At 34.4% G+C, this 22,243-nt stretch overlaps 3 protein-coding genes across 4 annotated transcripts in view; 2 read left to right on the top strand and 1 right to left on the bottom strand.

Annotated features, from left to right (window-relative positions):
• LOC125060614 (chloride intracellular channel exc-4) overlaps positions 1-18,594 on the top strand; it is a 91,325-nt gene extending 72,731 nt beyond the window's left edge. Inside the window, exons 2-8 of one of the 2 annotated variants that reach the window (XM_047665569.1) lie at positions 8,871-8,972; positions 11,438-11,602; positions 14,673-14,812; positions 15,658-15,760; positions 16,242-16,352; positions 16,707-16,772; positions 17,765-18,594. In XM_047665569.1, the coding sequence (XP_047521525.1) occupies positions 8,871-8,972; positions 11,438-11,602; positions 14,673-14,812; positions 15,658-15,760; positions 16,242-16,352; positions 16,707-16,772; positions 17,765-17,857 (780 nt within the window). In that variant the 3' untranslated portion in view covers positions 17,858-18,594. The remainder of the gene's footprint in view (positions 1-8,870; positions 8,973-11,437; positions 11,603-14,672; positions 14,813-15,657; positions 15,761-16,241; positions 16,353-16,706; positions 16,773-17,764) is intronic. The other variant, XM_047665570.1, reaches the window with a different exon arrangement.
• Positions 18,242-19,786, bottom strand: LOC125060617 (mitochondrial coenzyme A diphosphatase NUDT8-like). Its single transcript, XM_047665572.1, has one exon. It carries the CDS (start codon positions 19,571-19,573, stop codon positions 18,908-18,910), a length of 666 nt encoding a protein of 221 aa, XP_047521528.1. The 5' UTR covers positions 19,574-19,786; the 3' UTR covers positions 18,242-18,907.
• Positions 19,787-21,041: 1,255 nt separating this feature from the next.
• LOC125060924 (mitochondrial coenzyme A diphosphatase NUDT8-like) lies at positions 21,042-22,008 on the top strand. The gene has a single exon (XM_047666039.1). It carries the CDS (start codon positions 21,167-21,169, stop codon positions 21,818-21,820), a length of 654 nt encoding a protein of 217 aa, XP_047521995.1. The 5' UTR covers positions 21,042-21,166; the 3' UTR covers positions 21,821-22,008.
• Positions 22,009-22,243: the final 235 nt, after the last annotated feature.

Here is a 22,243-nt window from a genome sequence, read left to right as displayed (position 1 = left end):
GAAGGAAAACGCAGTGAGGAAACCGGCTTGTCTGAGACTGAAAACGTCAATGACGTGTGTCAAACAAGAGGTTGATCACTTACTTGCCTATTGACAAATGATCATGGAACAGATAGATACAGATACCTTTGAACAAACCTAAAAAAGGTTGTAGCGCCACTGATTTTTATTTACTTCCATATTGTAAAGCTACAATGGAATAGATATATTCATTTTCATTTTATGCCTTATATTGCCATGACTTCATTTTCTAAAGATTTCCTTCCTGCAAATGAAATAATCACGCTTCGGGCGTATTTGCTTGGTAAGCAGAGAACAAATAGAAATAACAGGACCTAATATTTGCGCTAGCCAGTCGCATGAAATTGCGATTTACGCTACTGCCAAAAATACTGTGGTACTGGACTTGGTTTTGGTTTCAGCAGCCGCAGATTTACTGAAATCCCCCCCCCCCACCACTCCCTTAGGTTCGTAACTACGACCTCAGGGAAAACTCGCACGCTGAAATCACTAGGCCAATGCTGCTCTTTCAATAAAAGTAAATACTTTTTGCAATTAAAATGCAGACGTTTAAAGCGTGATATGTAAATGAAAGCAAACACAATACGTTAGAATAGGAGAAAACAGCTGTAGCCTTCGGCAATTTGTCAATTGTAACCGACTGTGATTATGGAGCGCAACCATTTGACCATAACATTGTACGAGGAGAAAATGCTTGAAAAACTTCCTTTGTTACAAACAATGTTGTGAGGTGTCACTGTATAGCGAAGCGATAGTCCGTTGCTAATTCTTATATAAAATTCTATAGTAGAAACAATGTAAGCGGTTGACAGTACAACAGTAGTACATTATATATAACGCGGTAGAATAGGACCGCGTTATAGGAAATCGCGTTGTAGGAATATTCTCGTAAAACCGTTTATTTAACAACTTAATCGGAACACGAATTTAATAAAGTTATTTCGTTTAATTTTACGTACGCAAAACTAATTATGGCCTTGACAAATCATTACAAATTTGACATTTGAGAAATGTTGCCGCGTTATACGTGGACACGTGTTATCGGGGTACCGCGTTATGTGAGGGTTTACTGTACTTCTATTGAGAAGCCTTATTTAATAGCAAATTAGGATTAATCAATTGATGTATGTCTTTAGTTTAAACATTGGTGTTAATTCAGGAACCGTACTCGGTACCATACTATTCATATGTTATATGCCTATACAAAAATAATAACCAACATAGTTCATTATCGGACGTCGATGTGATACGGGTGGAACGTTCTTCGTTCCTCAACTGACCGTTTTTAAGGCAGTTCTTGCCCCGCGCTACCACTATGTGGAACCAGCTGCCCACTGAAGTATTTCCGAACCAATTCGACTTAGGGTCCTTCAAGAAAAGAGCGTGCCAATTTTGGAAAGGCCAGCAACGCACTTGCGAGTCTTCTAGCTATGCGGCGGTATAACTTAACATCTTGTGAGCATCCTGCCCGTTTGCCTTTAAAAAAAAGATATATCCTAATTCCCTAGGCTTTTAAATAAAGTGCCAGCAACGTGTATAACCTCTCAGATATTTTAATCTATTACGTTGCTTATAAACTTAGAAAAGCCTAGGCAGAAATATACAGCCTTGGCCAGTACATAGCTTTCACATTTCATATTCATGTTAAACTATGATATAGCGGTTATAAATACTACTGGAAAATTTACACGTTTCACTAGAAAGTTCCTAATCACCTAAGCCCTTTGACCTCAAAACTCAAAACCGATGAGTCAAAGAAGTTAACAATGCGTTGTGTAAACTTGCACATGTATGAATCTCTAAAATTTCCAAATACGCTAGTCTTTTGTTGGCTTATGATAAAACAAAACTTATTAAGAAACGGTAATATTTTTAACTCTTTAAAGACAATCAATGTTTTTTTAACATCCAATAGCATTCTTTTTTTTCTAAACAGAGAGAGGTGGAGCCAATTGGAGGAGGCCTATACTCAATAAGAGGTCGTTGGAAAAAAAAGTATTTTAACTGTGTGTATATTTTTCTAGGAATAAATGAGGTTTAATTATTTTTTTATTATTATTAAATCAGCATTACTTTATCTTTAGCGTCTATTATGGATGGAACTGTGTGAAACACAAATTGATAGCTAGGTGTGTTCTGGTCCCTCATTAATCCGGTTGTAAACCGATATTTTGTAGCTGCTTTTCTCGGTAAATAAAATTTTAAAAACAAAAAAAAAAAAAAATCGGTTGTCTGTAAAGTCGGTTTACTGACGATAGTTGAACGTGACAACGTCATAAAAAATATTGATGGGATGGTTGAATTTTTCAAAAAAAAGTGTGTGTATGTCAGCTACGACGCACGATTGGAGTTTACTCCTTACGAACGATAATTATGATATATATCGAATAGAAAAAAAGGGTAAATGAACGCATCTGCTAAAATGATGAGAGAAACAAACATATCTGTAATTATTCGGATTATTTAAATTACTTCAATAAAGCGTATGTATTACATAAAGTATGTTACAAAACAATATAAATAATAATAATAATAAACGAGTCTATTATTTAAAATAAATCTTGATTTCTATACAAAACGGCACGAACGACTTCCATACTTTATAAGCTGTGGTGTTAGCTGCTGTCCCAGGCTTATAGTTTCGGCTTGTGTCAAATGCACTGCAGACAAAGATGGCGATAATGTTCTGTGGCTGTCGACCATATTTTCATACTAAAGGTGGTAAGAATATATGTTTTTATAATATACTAGCAAACTCGGCGAACTCCGTTTCACCACCAGATGGCTTCGTTTTATGAAACATGGTTATTGTGCCTCACTCGACATAGATAGGTATAGTGTGTCGTGGACTTTTTTGTAGATATTTATAAGATCTACAATTACTTAGAACATTTTATGGTTCTATCTTTAATAGTTTAGGCAGGGTACGCAAAATAAGTAACTTTTTTGGTTGATTTTTTACACCTTGTGTCCGAAAAATCCTAATATCTTACGGAACCTATTTTTGTTCAAAATTAAATATAGCCTATATTACTCGTGGATAATGTAGCTTTCGAATGGTGAAAGAATTTTTAAAATCGGTCCAGTAGTTTATGAGCCTATTCATTACAATCAAACAAACAAACAAACAAACAAACAAAGTTTTCCTCTTTATAATATTAGTATAGAAAATGTTTGTAGTAGTAATAAAACGTACCTACATCATCTATGCCCAAATAGGATTTTCTTTCTGTGACCAAAGTTACCTTTATAGTAAGAGAAGAATAAGAATGTACAATCTTTTTAGTTTTAATTTCACTGACCATTACTATTGACAAAACTCTATGGCACGCTAGACAATCTACTTTTATTTTTTACACCTGTCAACACTGACAATGTTGTAACGTGGCTGTCAAAACGTGAATTCAAAAAGAAAAGTCTGTGTAATTATTCCATCTCATTCTTTTACACGTTCAATCCTACAGATATATATGTTTGTCTCTTTCTACATAACGCCTCAACTTTTCGTGTTGCACTTGATTTTACTCCTCATGAAATTTCCGTACCGGGCCTTATAACTCAAATCGTTTCTTAAGGAGTAAACTCCAAAAATTAAATTTTATTTGTTTGATAGGTATTTTGTATGGATATAGAGAAGGAGGTAAATGGAAATCACAATTGAATTGATCAAGTTACATTAATTATTTGTACGCATAAATATAATACAATTATGTCAATTTTAAATGGAACACCTCAGAGCGAGGTAACGCCTCAGAGCAAGGTAACGCCTCAGAGCGAGGTAACGCCTCAGAGCGAGGTAACGCCGCATGAGTCATGTTTTTTCGTGCGTGCAGCCGGCTCCATCGAATTATAAGACGTTGTCACGTCAAAAACTATTAAAAATATGATATCGCGGACTTTGTAGATAATAAAATATTCTAAACCTTCATCAGGGATGGCGTAAGTTTCTAATGGTAAAATAACTTTTTAAGTAGGTCTAGTAGTTTCGGAACCAACATCTTTCCTCTTTATAGTATAAGGAGAATGTAAAGGTGATTCCGGAAGTCGTGACTCGTGAGGCAGTATAGGTGAAAATGGTTCACCTGGCTCTCTGATTAGTGTTTGCTTTAATGTTAGTAGATTCAGGCTCTTGCGGGTACGGGGGGCGGAATGTTCAGAAGTTACCGCATCCTAGAGCAAGTGTTGGTGGCACATTTCCCTACAGGTACAGCGTTCAAGTATTACGTCACACAATTATTGGAGATTATTGACACCCCCCCCCCCCCCCCCCAATGTAACGCGCCGTAACGGTTTTCTGTACCCAAGTACACGTTTCGTGACTCTTTATACCTAAAAGTTACCATAATGTGGTGTACTGGAATGTCGAAAATAATATTAACAATAACGCGTTATTCAATCCCCGCCCCGCATCGTATCGTTTTATAAAAGGACCCCCCCTCCAAAAAAAAATTTGTTCACGTAATACTTGAACTCTCCCACAAAACATTCAGGACATTTGGGTAGGCCCTGTCGTACATACCTGGACCAAATCCAGGAGGTACTAGAGAAGGGACGTTAAAAGTACCCATAAACTTAGCATGCATATTGAATGTCTTGAATGTGAATGAAGCGAGAGATGTATCCCTTTATTATGTAGGCCGGCACCCACGGCAAATGGTATTTCTTTAAAAAGGTGTGATAATATATGTGATGTGTTTAAGTATTTGAATATAATTAGCTCAGAACTAAATTAGACCTAACCTGCAGCTGGTAAACATATTAAAATAATATCCAAGTTATTGTTTTAGTAAATAATGTTATCAAGTATTATTGTTACATATCGCTGGGAACTAGGTCAATGTGTGAACAATTGAAATGCAATCATCGAACACATACAAATGCTTGTTTGGATACCAATTTCTCTTATATTCCACTATTCAAATAATTGTTATGTTGGATACAATTTTATCATGGGCGCCAACAAGAGTATCCTTATATTATTTATTGTCCTATAATTATACTGACGGCTCATTGGTCTAGTGGTTAGTACCCCTGACTGCGAATCCATGTGTCACGATTTCGATCCCCGGCTGAGACAAACATAGATGTGATGAGCATTTGGTGTTGTGCTTAGGTCTTGGGTGTTTAAATATGTATTTATATGTCTATCTATCTATAATATGTATATATATCCGTTGCCTAGTACCCATAACACAAGCTTCACCAGCTTAGCATGGGACTAGGTCAATTGGTGTGAATTGTCCAATCATATAAATAAAAAATAAATAAGAATATCATATAAATATCAAATATTATTGCGTTTCTTTTTGCACAGTGCAGAGAGGAATGGCGGAGGCTTTTGATAAAAAGGCATACAGACCCAGAAGAAGGAGATAGAAATATAAATGTGTTTAAGTGTAAAAGTATTAGAAATAAAAGCCTATTATTATTATAGGCTCGCTTCAATGTCATTGCTTGTGGTGACTGGTCGGACTTGAATTCGTTTATGCTGATGTTAGTTATTTCGACTATGTATTTGCGTGTAGTTCCCACGAGAATGTGAGTGCGTGCTCCTATTTCACCATGCCTCCTGCTGATAGAGGACAAATCTTTGTTTTTAATTTATTTTATTATTATTTATTACTTAAGATGTCATGTGGAACATGGTGTAATGGTTGCAGCTCCCTACAAACATTGTGTAAAACAAAAAACTTGGCGATTAAAAAGAGTGGCGGAGAGTTTATTTCCAGTTCTTCTCTTCCGTTCTACGCCCTTGATTTGAGAACTCGCAGTATATATAAAATTAGAAGCATTTAATTTTTTTTTGACGTTCATAAGTGTACATTGTGTTACCTATATGAATAAATGAGTTTGATTGATTATATAAAGTGTTAAAAAGCGATAGTGAATAAAAACCTCAGTGATGCAATGAACTAGTATGTAATTTACCGGTCTGATGTCGTTTTCTTTAAAGGCATTCGGTGGAAAGCTTGACGCTAAAAAAGGGAAAAGTGTCAGCTAATGCACTTCCCGTCTATGTTTCTCGTATTACTGTCGCAGCCAAATAGCTTAATCAGCCGTTCAATTAGCAGCCTAGCCGTTTAACTAATTCCTAAATATTATATTATAAAAATTAAAAATTGCACATGCAGTCCATTGCAATGACCCATGGGCAATCCAGGCTATTATCGCCAGGTAACCAGAGTTACAGCTCGCTTGCGCATCGGGGCGAAAAACAGTTCACTCTTGCGCAACTAAACATTGTAATGATAATTATAATTACGACAAATAATAATTACAAAATTTAATTTTTCAAATTTAAGACAAAATATAATTGTAATTAAAATATTAACTCAAAATGAGTAACATAATCGAGGTTAAATGACCGAAAAGTCTTACATATATATAATATATACCGTAATACATAAATTAATGAATGCTAGTTTTAGCTTTGATTCACGCTAATAACAGTTGTATGCATCGGTCTTTCTACGTCTGAACATTTTTAAGGCAGTTTTTGCCGTGCACCACCACCACCACTATGTGGAGAACCATCTAGCTATAAGTATTTTCGGCTTAGGGTCCTTCGAAAAAAAAAGGGAACCAATTTTTAAAAGGCCGGCAACGCACTCGCGAGCCCTCTGGCATTGAGAGTGTCCATGGGCGGCGGTATCACTTAACATCAGATGAGCATCCTGCCCGTTTGCCCCCTGTTCTATAAATAAAATAAAAAATCAGCATCCTGGGGTCATAGGTTCGATCCCCGACCGTGGACTTGAATGAGAGAACTAATGGAGTTTCTTTCTATGTGTGCATTTAACATTCGCTCGAACGGTGAAGGAAAACATCGTGAGGAAACCGGCTTGCCTGAGACCCAAACAATCGACGGTGTGTGTCACAGCAGGCTATATTTCCTACTTGCGTATTAGATTGACAAATGAGCATGAAACAGATACAGAAATTTGAGGCCCAGACCTAAAAAGGTTGTAGCGCCGTTGATTTTTTGGTTGATTGTATGGAGAGTACGCAAAGGTTTTTTAATTTATAAAAAAATACTATGTGGAAAGCTAAATGCGGTTGAAATTAAATTTATTAACGCATTTCCGCGATAATTGCATATATTAGCAGCTATATATATGTTATGGCAACATTTAATCTTTATTTATTCCTTCGTTGCAGTAATACAGAAATAATTTACGGTGTTATCGCTTTCAAGCGATCTCTTTAACTACATGAAGTTTTTAAAGTTTATCGAAAACATTTTTCGATTCTTATAAACATATTTTATTACATACAGTAAGATTTTCTCGTAAATTAAATTGTATGATGCGTCTCTTAATAAGCACGAAATTAATCTTACTGACAAAAAATTATGGATTTCAAATACGACTTTTTATACAGAATTTCATGAATTAGGATGTGAATTGTGTACAATTTACGTTTTATATAATATATTTTTTTGTACCAAGTACCAACCTTGATGTCGTAAATGTGGTTACACCAATAACCAAACTAAAAACAGTTACCTTAAGATGGGATTTCTAATCACAATTAACCTAATTTAAGTCTTTTAATATCTAATCAATAGTGATTAATAATCCATTGTATATTTTTAGAGTAGGTAAATAAAATTTACATTTACTCCTCTCTCAAAGGTCGGCAACGCACCCACTAAAATGTATATACATGGGCTGCGATGTCCTTTTTGGGGGTCCCATAGGCTCGTCCTATAAATAAAAAATTACTATACTATCCCGATCTCTTGGTAGTGGAAATTCTACTAAGTCGGACTATATATATATTTTTGTTATCATAAAAGTTTTATTTTACTTGGTATTCTTAGTTTTTGATTACTTCCTTTTTATCTCTATAAAAAGATTAATAATACCTCCAGATTATTAGATACACACTTACATTCATAATCTGATCAATATACAGATTTTACTTTACAACGTATTGTATATATATATCTCTAATAATTTTTAAATTCGTAACATCATTTGCGTACGTATGTAACCTTGGATTATATGATTGCATTTTTGTTAGGGATCCCTATTTTTTTTTGAAAATTTAATAAAGCCTATGTCAGTAAGGAAGATGCAGCTTTCTAATGGTGAAAGAAATTTTGAAATCGTCCCAGTAGTTTGTGTGAAAACATTACAAACATTACATACATGTAAAAACAAATGTTTCCTCTTTATAATATTAGTATAGATTATAACAACGCAAAGAGTTATAAGCAACCTAAAACTTCGGACTGTCCGCGCAAATGTGTACGGAGAACCGACCTCATATATTGCTCCGCGCCTTGTTTGGTTACCCTCAAATCTCAACATATTCTCAACATATATAGACAATTCAAAGGTATTTTTGGCTAATCTGAGATGTGATTATTTGGCTCCTTATATTTAAGATTTGATGTAATATTATTATACAGTATAAAAATTGTTATTCTCTGTTTTGTTGAATTGATTGTATTTTTTCCTTTCCTTCAGTTAATAAGGATTTGTACTGTGTTATAGCCCTTCAAGCACCAAGCTTAAACCACTTGGGTTCTGGTGTTTTCTGTACTTTTAGTTTATTTAAGCAATCTTATAGTGCCATCTCTTTGCGAAGGTTGGCCATCATCATTGCTTTAATTTTGGATGCCGCGCTTCTAAGCAATGACTTGGTGCTTTGGTCAAACCACTGTCTAAGGTTTTTCAACAAAGACGTGCGTCTGCGGCCAGGGCTCCTTCTACTTACCACTGCCTTGTATGATTAAGGAGCTCGTATTTTTTGGTGTTATGTAAAACGTGTCCGAACTACCCGCAATAGCCCTGATACATTCTTAATCAGTTCTTTGTATTAATTGTATAATTTGTTTTCAGGCGTCAACGATTGACGGCAGACGAAAAGGAGCCTGTCTCTTCTGTCAGGAATACTTTATGGATCTCTATCTATTAGCAGAGCTCAAGACCATCAGCCTAAAAGTGAGTACATTTTTATTTAGTAAAATAAATCATTAGGTTCGTGAATTTTTGTATTAATAGGCATGTGATTAGCCACCTGTGAGCCAACTTTTTAAGTCTAAAGCATGCCAGTTTGCTCATGATGTTTTTCTTTACACCGAGTGTTATATGCGCTTATAGATGGAAGAGTTTATTGCACAGCTGGGATTCGAACCTACGACCTCATGAATGAGTCACACGCTGTAGCCACTAGAGTAACTTTGTGATCATTCACACGTATGAAGAATACAATTTTTAAACTCGATGTCATGCTGTGCTTTTCTATTTGCAATTAACACGTGCTTGTACGGAAAAAAAACCTTATAAAACTCGGGAAGTCCTAAAAAACATATAAAAATATATTATAAGACTTAGATGCTTAGCTTGATACATATGTCGAAAGTGCGACGCCATACCTATTTTTTTTATCAATTTACTTATAACACGGAAAAGACTTTATTATAGACATTTGTATGTACTTTATTTGCTGGGACTATGTCGCGCCATATATGCTTTAAAAAATCAACTAAGGTTATAATAAAAAAAAACTTTAGAGGTGTCAAGGGACACCCGGATGGAACGAAATTCCTTTCGATTAATTTATATGTTAATTGGTATCATAACAGTATGATAGATTTTCTCGACACCAATCTTACGACGAAAAAAAAAGCCAACATCACGAGATGTTCCCAGGCGGCCACCCATCCAAGTACTGACTCGCCCGACGTTGCTTAACTTCGGTGATCGGACGAGAACCGGTGTATTACAATAGCAAATAGCAAAAAAGTGTCGTGACAACTTTTCGTAAGAATTTTTTCCGTCTAGCCCCCTTTCACAACGCGCGATAAGGAACTTCATTCCAATAAATAAACTAAAGTGGATATGGGCGGGGCACATGGGAAGAGGAACAGAAAAGTGTAGCAAGAAACTACTAAACCGGTGCCCAAGGTACAATAAACGAAATAAATAAAGACAATTTCAAAGGTGGAAAGACCAAATTAAGGTAACAGCAGGTGGTACATGGCAGAGAATGGCACAGTGCAGAGAGGAATGGCGGGATTTTGAGGAGATAAAAAAGGCACACCTTAAACGAAGGGGATAGAAATATGTGTTGAAGTGTAAAAGTATCTGAAATATTATCTATTACTATTATGTACTTAATTTGCCGGGACTATGTTACGACATTAGCTATACTGATTACGAGATGAGCTTCTATTATAGTTCTAATCAACTTTGTAAAATCAATAGTAGCATTTCTACGGTCAAGTGTATCATGAGTAACAATGTTAACGTGACGAAACATTGAATACCCTTCAACTTGGCTAAATAAAACCTTTGAGTTTGTAAGTTGATTGAGAATCGAGACGTGAATGTCAAAAATACATTACGCGTTCTTGTAAACGCGATTTCCGACCCCCATATAACGCGGAGATTTCTCAAGTCCATAATTAGTTTTGCGTACCTTTGCACCTGTTTCAATTGTGTTGATATTAAATTAAACTAAACTTTGTTAAATTTGTGTTTCTAGATTGTTAAATCAATCAAAATAAAAAAAATAGTTTTACAAGAATACTCCTACAACGCGATTTCGTATAACGCGTTCCAGGTCTACGGCGTTATAGGGATTACTGTATAGAGAATTTTGTTCTTCATAGTCATGTCTCGTTTCAGTGTTAACACTAAAACTATATAATTACGGCGTTTGGAAGCAGAAATGTCTAATACCTAATATTTTTACAAAGCTTTATTAACTAGTAGACTCGGCCAAGCGTTGCTGTGGCTAAGATTTTTGTTATATTACATAGTAGTAAACTATTCAAGAGAAAAGGCAGGAGAACACCAATCCACCATGCTTTTTTGGTGGTTATGCCATTAAGTTGTAGCTTATGTGATACGTTGGTAATTATTTTGATAAGGATCAATACCTAGGTACGAATAAAGAGCCTTTTCTAGCGGTGGTATTTTAATAATTTTTTTTTAATAAAAGGACGCTTATTTTGACGTAACTATAAAAGATAGAGACATGCTGTCGCGACATTATTTATAGATAGTGATGTGTCCTGAAAAATTGTGATACATCATTTTGTTCTATCATTAATAGTTTTCGCAGCGCACGCGATTGAAGGAAGTTTTTTGTTTATTTTTTTACACCTTGGGTTAGATTATACAAGTTTTAGTAAGCATCCCTATTTTTTTTTGAAATTGAAACATAGCCTATGTCACTCGGGAATAGTGTAGCTTGCCAACGGTGAAAGAATTTTTGAAATCGGTCCAGTAGTTTCGGAGCCTATTCATTTCAAACAAACAAAAAATCAAACCTTTCCTCTTTATAATATTAGTATAGAAATTCACTGTACTGTAACTAAATATACAAATACTTGACTAGACTTTCGACCACTGCTGTAAGCGCTAAACGTCATTATAAAATATCGGTCCAAATCTTTCAGGTAACAACAGTGGACATGCAAAAGCCACCTCCAGACTTCCGCACCAACTTCGAGGCAACACATCCTCCGATCCTCATCGACAACGGCCTGGCAATCCTCGAGAATGAGAAGATAGAACGGCACATCATGAAATCCGTGCCTGGTGGCCACAATTTATTCGTACAGGTATTTATGTCATTACTAGCTGACCCGGCAAACGTTGTTTTGCCATGTATTCTAGGAAACTTTTTTTTGTTCAATAAAAATCTACTATAATAAAAAATAGGGGTTGATCGTAGAGGAGTGAAAATTAAGGGTTTTGTATGCCGTATCATAAAAAAATAAAACAAAAAAATTGTCTGAATTTTTTTTTTTTTGGGTGGACACCCCTTATCGATTAGGGGTTTGCAATAAAGATTCTCAGATATACTGAATATGCATAAAAAAATTCATAAGAATCGGTCGAGCCGTTTCGGAGGAGTATGGGAACGAACATTGTGACACGAGAATTTTATATATATAGATAGTATAGTATACGGAGTGAGCACGTTTCGAGCTGTTTTATTCGATTACCTCTGGACTACTGGACAACTCTAACTCTTAATAGCGATTCAAATGATGAACCAAATGATCTTCTAGCGACATATACATTATACATATATAACTTTTCCATCTTAGCCACTGGGGCCACCATTCCCGACAACAAAGATATATTGTTGATCCGGATGATCACATTACGATACATTAAAGGCCCAGCAAGGTCTGTTTAGATTAGGGAGAAAACCCGCCTTCTAATGCCGCCCCCTACGCCCTTACTCCGCACTTGGCTCAATCTGGTGTGCTTCCGTCCTAACCTTCAGACGTTTGACCACCCCGCGACGGCCCAAGCCGAGGTCCGAGTCTCACAGGAGACGCCCTTGCGCTAGTAGCGGGAAAAAGTCCATTCCGGCCAAGTTGCGCTCGCCAAAACAGCCCGAGCTGAAGCCCTGCATCCTGAGCAACCAACCAACAGCGGAATAATACCTACTGACTCACGACAAACAAATGCTAGTAGGAGGCTCCGACACATTTTTACGGATCCCAATGATCCCATTATGATACATAGGTGTGGGAGCGTTCATGTATTACGTAACGCAATTTTTCGAGATTACTGACTGGCGGGGGGGGGGGGGGGGGGCATCCCATGTAACTCACCGTAACTTTTCAGTACCCTAGTAAAGTACTGTACTCAAGTATAGTAAAACGTTTCTTGACCACATTGTGTGTCTTTAGTTACTATTATGTGGTGTAAGTCGAAAATAATATTTAATAAGCCCGCCTAACATTTCCATCATGCCCTTCAGGCAAATGTCCCACCACGTCTCAAGCCGAGGTCCGAGTCTCGCAGAGCCACGCTCGAGCTGATCTTAAGGCCAAACCAACAGCGAGATTCCATCAGACACTAGTTGAGGTTTCTCCCTTTTGGTTGGAGAAGCTGTTGACCATCCTGTCTCCAAGCTTAATACCACCGACATTGGTTTTTTACAATAATTGGAAATAGATGAGGCTGACGTGTGCCAATGAGCTAATGTTGCGCTGACGCAATTTGCATAAGATCATAATAATTTTATGTCATAAAATAATAGGTATCGTTTTTCAACCTCTTAATTATGTTAATATATTTTTTTAATACTAGTTTAAAACATCGTCATAGTCGTAGAATAGTGACGGATCTGACTAATAGTAAACTTTACAGGGCAGCCATTTCAAAATAATATAATCAAGTTAGTTTTTTTTGTCATAACTTTTTTAATTCATATTCTGTTACATATTATGAAAATTGGCCATTAATTGTATGCCAATTTTTTGAATCTTTTAAAACGTCTTTATTTGAAACGAAATAAAAATAATAACATTAAATTACACAGTTTTCTAGAAAAATCACATGTTTCTATCAAATCCGTCACTTTACCGACTGATTAATTTGAAATTTAAAACATATGGTTTTTTTTAATGAAGCCGTAATATTTAATCAATGTAGTATTCAAATATGATAAATAGTGGATTTTGGTTTTTTTTCAAATCCGACATTGTTCTACGATCATGATGCTATATCTGCCCCCGCGAACTTCGTTTCACCTTGAATTTTTTTTACATACCAACATGGAACATGCTATGCTACCCCATAGACACGTATTAAATAAATCTTTCAATTTATTCAGCGTTCAAGGAATACATTTCATAAAGTACTTGAATTGGTACAGCCGTCTTCGCTTAGCAACATATTTTGCAATTGATTTTTATTCATATAGATTATTATATTAATCTTTCAATGATAAACTTTACCTTAAGGCCGATTTACATTATCTTAGTGTTTAGGAGAGTGCTTTAGTACAACTTGAAAGGCAAGTTCTTTAGCGTAGCGTTTACTAAAGCAAGTAGCGTTTACATGTTTCAACTAAAGTACTATCCTAAAGCACTCTCCTAAACACTAATGATAATGTAAATCGGCCTTTACTTACGGCCGGACGGACGTATGTAGGCGTAGTCAGTTTCCAATTATTTCAAAAACAGCAGAAATTGCAGTTTTATTATAGACACTAAGATTTTTGTACGATAATTAGAATCCCGATGAAGGGTTTTTTTAAATACTCCAAATCCACGACGGTAGCTGCCATAAAACTAATTATAACTTTTTAATATTATACAACAAATCGTAGTTTGTCGACGTGAGTTACACATTATTTACATAACACAATACTTGAGATGGCAAAACTTGTTTCACGAGTTCTCTGTAAATATTAACAAATCTATGGTTACCTACTTTGTTAACAACAATTGTATGTGACACGATCAAAGACGAGTATCATTGTTATAAGGGCCTTTATTAAGCCAACAATTTAGTGAATTTTCTGCGGCGCCAACAAGAAATTCTATGACATTTAAAAACTATAAATGTTGCTTATGGGACATTATGCATTAATTAAATGTACTTGCAAGTATCGCTAAGAATATAAAAAGCTGTATTAGTTGCTCTAAAGCTGCTACCTTTTTGAGTCTGGACCTAAGATTTCTGTGGCTATATCGTGATCATTTGTTTTTTTTCTAATAGGTGATGGTATGATGATGGTCTAATAGGTGTAGCCTTCTTTCTGTGTCTACTATACGATGACTTCCATTAAAAAAAACCATAATATACAGTATTTAATGAATTACGTTAGGGTCTTGATCCCCCTTCAACAATCTTGTACCTTACAAGGCAAAATTATTATTACAGGATAAAGAAGTAGCGTCGCTGATCGAGAACCTGTACTCTAAGCTGAAGTTAGTGCTGGTCCGCAAGGATGAACAGAAATCGGCATCTCTGCGTGCACATTTGGGACGTATTGATGGGTTGCTGGAACGTAGGGGGACAAGGTATATTAGTCTATTATATATATACTGTAATCGTAACGATTTAAATTAGATGGTAATTATCGTTACTGGTATAAATTATATGTTTAAGGAAGTAAGGAAGACGTTTTCTCTTTTGATCTTTTATATACATTTTTCTTTACTATATGAACAATATTTATGCTCGAGAAATCTTTAGTAACTAATCATTATATATAATATGGATAAGGGAGCGTTCAAGTATTACGTAATGAATTTTTTTTGGGTGTCCTTTTGTAAAACGTTACGATGCGGGGCGGTAAGTCGAAATAATTAATATTATTTTCGACTAAGAATACTTTCGAAAGTACTGGACTTTACACCACATAATCGTAACTTTTAGGTATAAAGAGTCACTAAGTGGTCACGAAACGTTTTACTATACTGGGGGGGGTGTGTGTCAATAATCTCCAAAAAGTGACGTAATACTTGAACGCCGAAGAATCTAACATAATTATAGATTAAACTTTATAATATGACTATAGGTAAGTACAGAAATAGTATATGAGTTATGTAAAATTATGTTTTTCGATCCCTGGGAAAAAAACTGAAAGGTTTTCCTATTATATTAAAGTTTTAAATTTGTAAATTTATAATATATTTATGTCCAACATACAAATAAACGGTATATATACAATATTATTAACCTACATAGTAATAATAATTAAAAATGGATAAATAGAATATTAAAATAAATTTTAAAAGTACGGTCCCTGTAGCAGTCTACTTCCTCGATTTATTGCGATACTTATTCGTTGAGCAAGGAAAGCACCAGCTCTTGGGTCAGCTGTACTATTTACCAGACGTCTATTTGGAAATTAATATTTCAGGTTCCTGACAGGCGACACCATGTGCTGTTTTGACTGCGAGCTGATGCCGCGCTTGCAGCACATCCGCGTCGCTGGAAAATACTTCGTCGACTTTGAAATACCGGTTTGTTTGTCCTTTCGGACACCATTCTTATTTACATACAGTAAAAATGAAACGAATGGGTGCGTGGTACTTATGTACACGCGTAAAAAGTTAAACTTCTTTGGCATTATTAAAAATAGTTTTTGATTGACTGGAAAAGGAGTCATTATAGTCAATAAAGTTCAGTTTACATTTGAAAAATTAAATAGTTAAATATTTATTATTATTCTCTTACATTAAGTGTAACAATAATTATTATGTCAAATGCCGTAGCATCTTCCGCATCTTCGCGCATCGGAATATTTCACTTTCATCAATTTTTCATAACGCGCCTAAAGAAGTACAAATTCAAAAAATGTTAAAAATGCATAGAATGTTTTGTACATTTTTTACTTTGACATTTCAAATTGTCACAGCTAAAAGTTACCATTTAAATCCATCGGCGAATAATACAGATTAATATTTCTATAGTCTATGCTATTTATCAAGAGATCTGTTTCAGACGAGTTTCCGGTCACTGTGGCGTTACATGTATCACATGTACCAACTCGACGCGTTCACGCAGAGCTGTCCCGCTGACCAGGACATTATAAACCACTACAAGTTACAACAGGTATATTATTTCTGTAAATTAATTATTATGGTAACACGACAATATGACTTTGGTTAGGTACCATCCAAGATGGCAACACCGAGTATAATATAATTAGCTTTTTTTTCTAACTGAAGTCAGAGTTAAGTAAAGGTACAAGTGATAGATTTTTTCAACGTTGAAATAAGATTTCATTTGGTAACGGGTCCCCTTTAACCGACTTAAAAAAACGAAGGAAAGGTTTATCAGTTTGACATGGAAAATGATTTTTCTTTATGTTAGTCTTCCATCTTTCTACAATGTAAATGTCTTGAATTTTATATCTCATGTCTATATCTTCTGTACCATGTTCTTTTTCTCAATCCCATCATGCAGATAGCAACAAAAGGTTTACTATCTCCAACATTGACGCGGCAAAGAAAAGACGAACCAACTACGCCGGTATGTTACGGGTTAATGTGTCGTAACAACGTAACACGCTGTGTACATAAACATATTCATAAAAATAAGAAATTCATCATAACATAATCTGTGCAATGCTTCTTGTTGTGTATTTGTCATATGTCCCGCATAGACAAGATGGTCTTTGACCAGAGTGAGATAATTCATACTTTTTAATTGCCCTGCGTATATCGATATGAATTAAGGAACTATAAATTGAGGTTTTTGTTTCATGTCAAAACTTTACAAAAGTTTTTTCTCGAAAGTCGAATAAGTACTGAATAGGTTATGACTGTAAATTTATTAATAAATTAGTTTTCGGTCCTATTTAATATGATTAATTGTAAGAGATATTTATAGGCAAATATGATATTTAGAGTTTTGGCTCTCTGGCTTTATGGATCTTTTTTGTCCTTGAATGTATTTGAACAAAAGTAAAGGCTAAAAGGTCTTAAGGACTTCAACAAAAATTATCTATTAATCTAATTGATACCTTAAGTCAAAATCTCGATTTGAGCACTGGTGAATATGTCAAACTGCCTACAGAAAAGTTTGACAGTTCTTGTAGACAAAAAAATATAAAATAACAAGTTTAAATTAAAAACGTAATCTAATTTTTAAAATACAGGCCTATGGCTAGCATTTTTCAACGTGACACGAAACTTATTACGAAAAAGATTATGAATGCAGTATGGTTGAGACACTCGACTAAATTCTCTAATTTTATTAATAATAAGCCTATGCTTGGTTGGTTGAGGTTTTGAAATATTAACCATGTACCTCATACATATAATAATTTCTAATCTTCTAACACTACATTTTACATTGCCTTTAAGTTTATGTAGTGTGGCTGTTTACTTAAATATTGTACATACCAATAATGCAAATATGCAGTGGCCTTCGATTGACCATGATTGTTTTTATACTTGGAACTTTGTAAATATTAACTAGTTATAACAGAAATGAAATCGTTAATCTAAATTAATTTCTAGGCTCTTAAAATGAAGAAACACGAAGAGTTGGAGACTCCAACATTCACGACGTCAATTCCAGTTGACATCAACGATTCAAATGCTGAAGAATAAAGGGTGAAATAATATATGGAGCGATAAATGGCGTTACAATTTGGTATTTGCCAACAGCACAGAGAAATCCAACTATTGGATTACATATTAAAAATAATTATCATGTGATATCCCACCCCACATACCCTCGTCCATCCAATGTTTATTTTATATTTTTAATAAAGTACCATTAGCATTATTGTTTGGACAAATTGGTTGCATTTGATTGTTGTAGTAGCGATATATGTGGCCATTTAAGACGGGCAGAGGTGGCACATACTTCAGATTAAATTATTTTTCTATTGTTATTAGACAAGTTGATTATTTAGACTTATTTAGTGTTCAAACACAACGAAATTTGACATATTTTTATTTTATTTGCAATTATGCAGATTATTTTTGGACATAATTTAGTTTTAAGAAATATCGCCATTTTTATAAACCTCTGCCTTTATCTTTGCTCTTGCCTCATTACCTTCATGAAGGTAGTTTAGTACTTATTTTCTTGGTGATAACCATATCCACAATGACTAGGTTACTAAGTGCAGGGCTTTAAATTTGTCCACTTATTTATGCAATAGAATAACCACTATATATTTTTTGCATAAAAACTATGTAGTACACCTATACAAGTACATATTACCTACCGAAGAAGGGCAAAAGATATCAATCATGTCAATTGGACAATGTATAGGTAAAATAATGTTCTAGATTGTAATGTAATAGTTAAGGAATAAACCTGGATAAATATTTTTTTTTATTTGAGTTTCATTTATTCCTTGGTTCCATTATTTATTTTCCCTCAGTTTAATTTTATTTTTAATTATTTTTACATAAATAAAATGTCTTCTATTTAATAGCTTTTCAATAAGTTCTTTAGAAAGTGCATAAATGCTAATTGTGATATATCTGTAGCTTTTGTAATTTTTAATAAATCATTGTAACAAAAGTGTAAATTTATTCAACAACATATAAAATAAATTGTAATAAATTTTGCACACATACATTTAACATGGTTACCTCGGTAATTATTGTCTATATTTTCTTTTATTTGAGTCATGATAATATTTTCTACTGTTCCCAGTCAACATCTAAAGTAATTCTTTTTTTCATCCATTCATTTCTATACATGTGTCTAGGGAGTAAACAGGTCAAGAACACATGAGTAATATAAGCAGTGATACCCCATATTTTATAATTTTCTGCCAAAAATACAGGTAAGACAAATCCATTTCTAAATTGAGTATGATACTGGTTATTGGGGTCACAAAGAATATGTATTGGCACGGCTAACACCTCGGACACTTCTTTCTCATTAATTTTTAAATCATCAACAGTGAAATCCGGAACATAAGCTATAATAGGAGTAATCATTACTTTGAAATCCTTCCCAGGAAAGCAAGGTCCATATCCCCAAATATCTATCTTGGATGAAGAAAGTCCTATTTCCTCTCGTGTTTCCCTTAAAGCAGTTTCCACTGGAGTCTCACCTTCATCAGTCTTACCGCCGGGAAATGAAATTTGACCACTGTGGCTATTTAATTTAGTCGATCGTACAGTATAAAGCAATGTGGGCTGCTCGTTGACCCGGCACATGGGGATCAGCACCGCCGCTCTCCCGCTGGGCACTTTATTCGTGCTTGTGAATGGCACACGAAACTTTTTAAAGTTTATCATACATCTTTCGCGGGATGCAAGAGAAAAAAGATTATGAAACCCAATCACTGATGTAGGCATCCTTTTTCGGTTTTATGCTTTATGCATGTTTATAGCCGAAACAAGTAATTTTTACTTTGCTGTGTTTTTCTATCCTTACGGCAACAGTTGTCTCAGTAATACTGATTAGTGATAAGTTTAAAATGAAATTAAAATTAGTTTGGACTGAGGTTCAAAAATAAATTTTTGATTATAAATTATAATTAAATATAAAAAGAGTACCTAAACGTACTAAGATAAAAAATAATATTTTTTGCAGTTTGAGGCAGGGCTGCTAGGTGAAAAAAAAACATGATCGTAAACCAACTACAAAAAAATCGTATATCAAGGAAATTTTGAAATGAAAGATCGTACAACATAAAAGTGGAGAGTTTTTATTTAAAATTACCAGCTTTGTCTTAAAAAGTGTAACTTTAAAACTCTCTTCTGAAACAATTTCGACGTCACAAACAATCCTGGCTTTAAATTGGTTTTTACCGGGCCCTAATCGGTCTTTAAATATATCTAATTATTCCAATCGGGACGATGCTTCTGTGCTCTGTGTTTGTTCCTCTCTGTTGCAGAAAGCGCTCCTCTTTTGGCTAATTTCTTTTTTGTACATCACCTGGCGCAGGTCGCTCTTCTTCATTTTCACTATCCATTCTTGCTTAAGGGTATTGAAGTAACACAAAAAAGGGTGCGTGTACTTATGTGCGCGCGTAAGAAGTTATACTTCTTTGGCATTATTTAAAATAGTTTTTGATTGCATGCAAATAATTAATTACAATTAAATAATCAAAGACTGGAAAAGGAGTCATTATAGTCAATAAAATTCAGTTTACATTTGAAAAATGAAATAAATAAATATTTATTATTATTCTCTCACATTAAGTGTAACATAGATTCTATTATTATTCGAATGTTGTTTTTAAATTATGTCCAATGCCGTAGCATCTTCCGTGGGCAACTTCATTCTGTTAATTTTGTGTCACGGTGCGCGCGCATCGTAAAATTTCACTCTCATCAATTTTTCATAACGTGCCTAAAGTATAACTTCAAAACACTTAAGACAATAAGCAGATCAAAAGAGGATATAATCACTTAGAACTCGAGACTGATGAGAAAAGCAGGTTTGTGACTATTCCAATACAAGAGAAAAATTATAAGTTTTGTAACAATGCACACAAATACAGACTTTATATGAAAAAAGGGTCTTCACGCGTAAAGGGTCTTCATTCAAGTAATAGATCTAGGCATACATAGGTTGTTGGGGAATTTCCCGAACTTAATACTTGCTTGAAAAATCGTACATTTTCTGTACGATGTTGGTCTAGCGATCGTACTAGAGTAAAAATGACAAAATATCGTAGGATTACCATTTAAATCGTATATCTGGCAGCCCTGGTTTGAGGAGTTGATTATGATTATTCATTGTAAGTACAGAGTACTTTGCTTAAACGATTCTTATTTCTTAATTGTCAATTGTCATGTCACTTGATTATTTACATTATCAATACATAACTTATCAAAACTTAAAAAGTTCAAAGTACAAATTGGGATTTGGGAAGTATACTTAAATCTGAATGTTTAATAAAAGCAGACTTTTTTATCCATAAATTATGCAATACAGTTAAAATGTTTTCTCCTCAAAGATTATTAACAACTTCAGCTCGTGAACGATGTATCGCATGTTTAAGGGGCCTGCCTGAGTTTGTGTTTGAAGATGTAAGTCCTAAAAAGAAAGCTTCAGTTTTAGTGCCAATGTGTGTTATAAATAATGAAGTGCATTTACTGTACACTATGCGATCTTCTAACTTAAGTAGCCACGCAGGACAAGTATCGTTTCCGGGTGGAAAGATGGATAAAGATGAAGATGAAATAGAAACGGCTTTAAGAGAGACTGAAGAAGAAATTGGCGTGTCTCCAGAGGCAGTTGAAGTCTGGTCTGCGATGTCAAGCGTTCAAGGTCGAGATAAGAACATGCTTATTACACCTGTTGTTGGTTTAATTAAAAATTTTGAGAATCAGACTCTCATACGAAATGTCAATGAGGTAGAAGAAATATTTACAGTACCTATGTCAGCTCTTTGTGATAGAAAAAACCATGCACACTTGGAGTTTGAGAAAACTATTCTTCCTGTCTTTTTATATGAGAAACATAAAATATGGGGTATTACAGGATTTATTACAAACTTTTTCCTACAATGTTTCATTCCAACTGAAAGCTATCAATGTGACTTTTTAAGAAAAAAGTTTGAAATTCATGAACTACTACCATCAAAATTATAGTTGCATAGTGTAATTTCATGTTTCATGTTACATACATGTAATGGTGTAAAAATATTGTGTATATAAAATTAAGTCAGACTGTACCATAATATGGTATAAAAACTGTAAATAATGTTATATTGAAGCTTAATATTTATTTTTATATATTTTACAATAAATATTTACATAAATGTATTTAATTCTTCAAAGTTGGTGGTAATAATTTACAATCCACTTGTTCAATCATCGGCATTGAATTTGTTTCAATAAAGTTAATTCTGCAGTTGTAAGTGCAGATGTTTTTATATCTTTTCATGTCGGAGGCACATATAGGCTGATATTCTGTTGTACAAAAACAATACTTCTCGCTCCACTCCCATACTTGACAGTGTGTTGACAGGATACAAAATAATATAATTGTGAAAACTGCAACAAAAAAATCCC

Source organism: Pieris napi, chromosome 22 (genome assembly GCF_905475465.1).
Source record: "Pieris napi chromosome 22, ilPieNapi1.2, whole genome shotgun sequence".
Taxonomy (NCBI): domain Eukaryota; kingdom Metazoa; phylum Arthropoda; class Insecta; order Lepidoptera; family Pieridae; genus Pieris; species Pieris napi.
The sequence above is the reverse complement of the archived record's forward strand: the minus strand, read 5'-3'. Positions and strand labels throughout refer to the sequence as shown.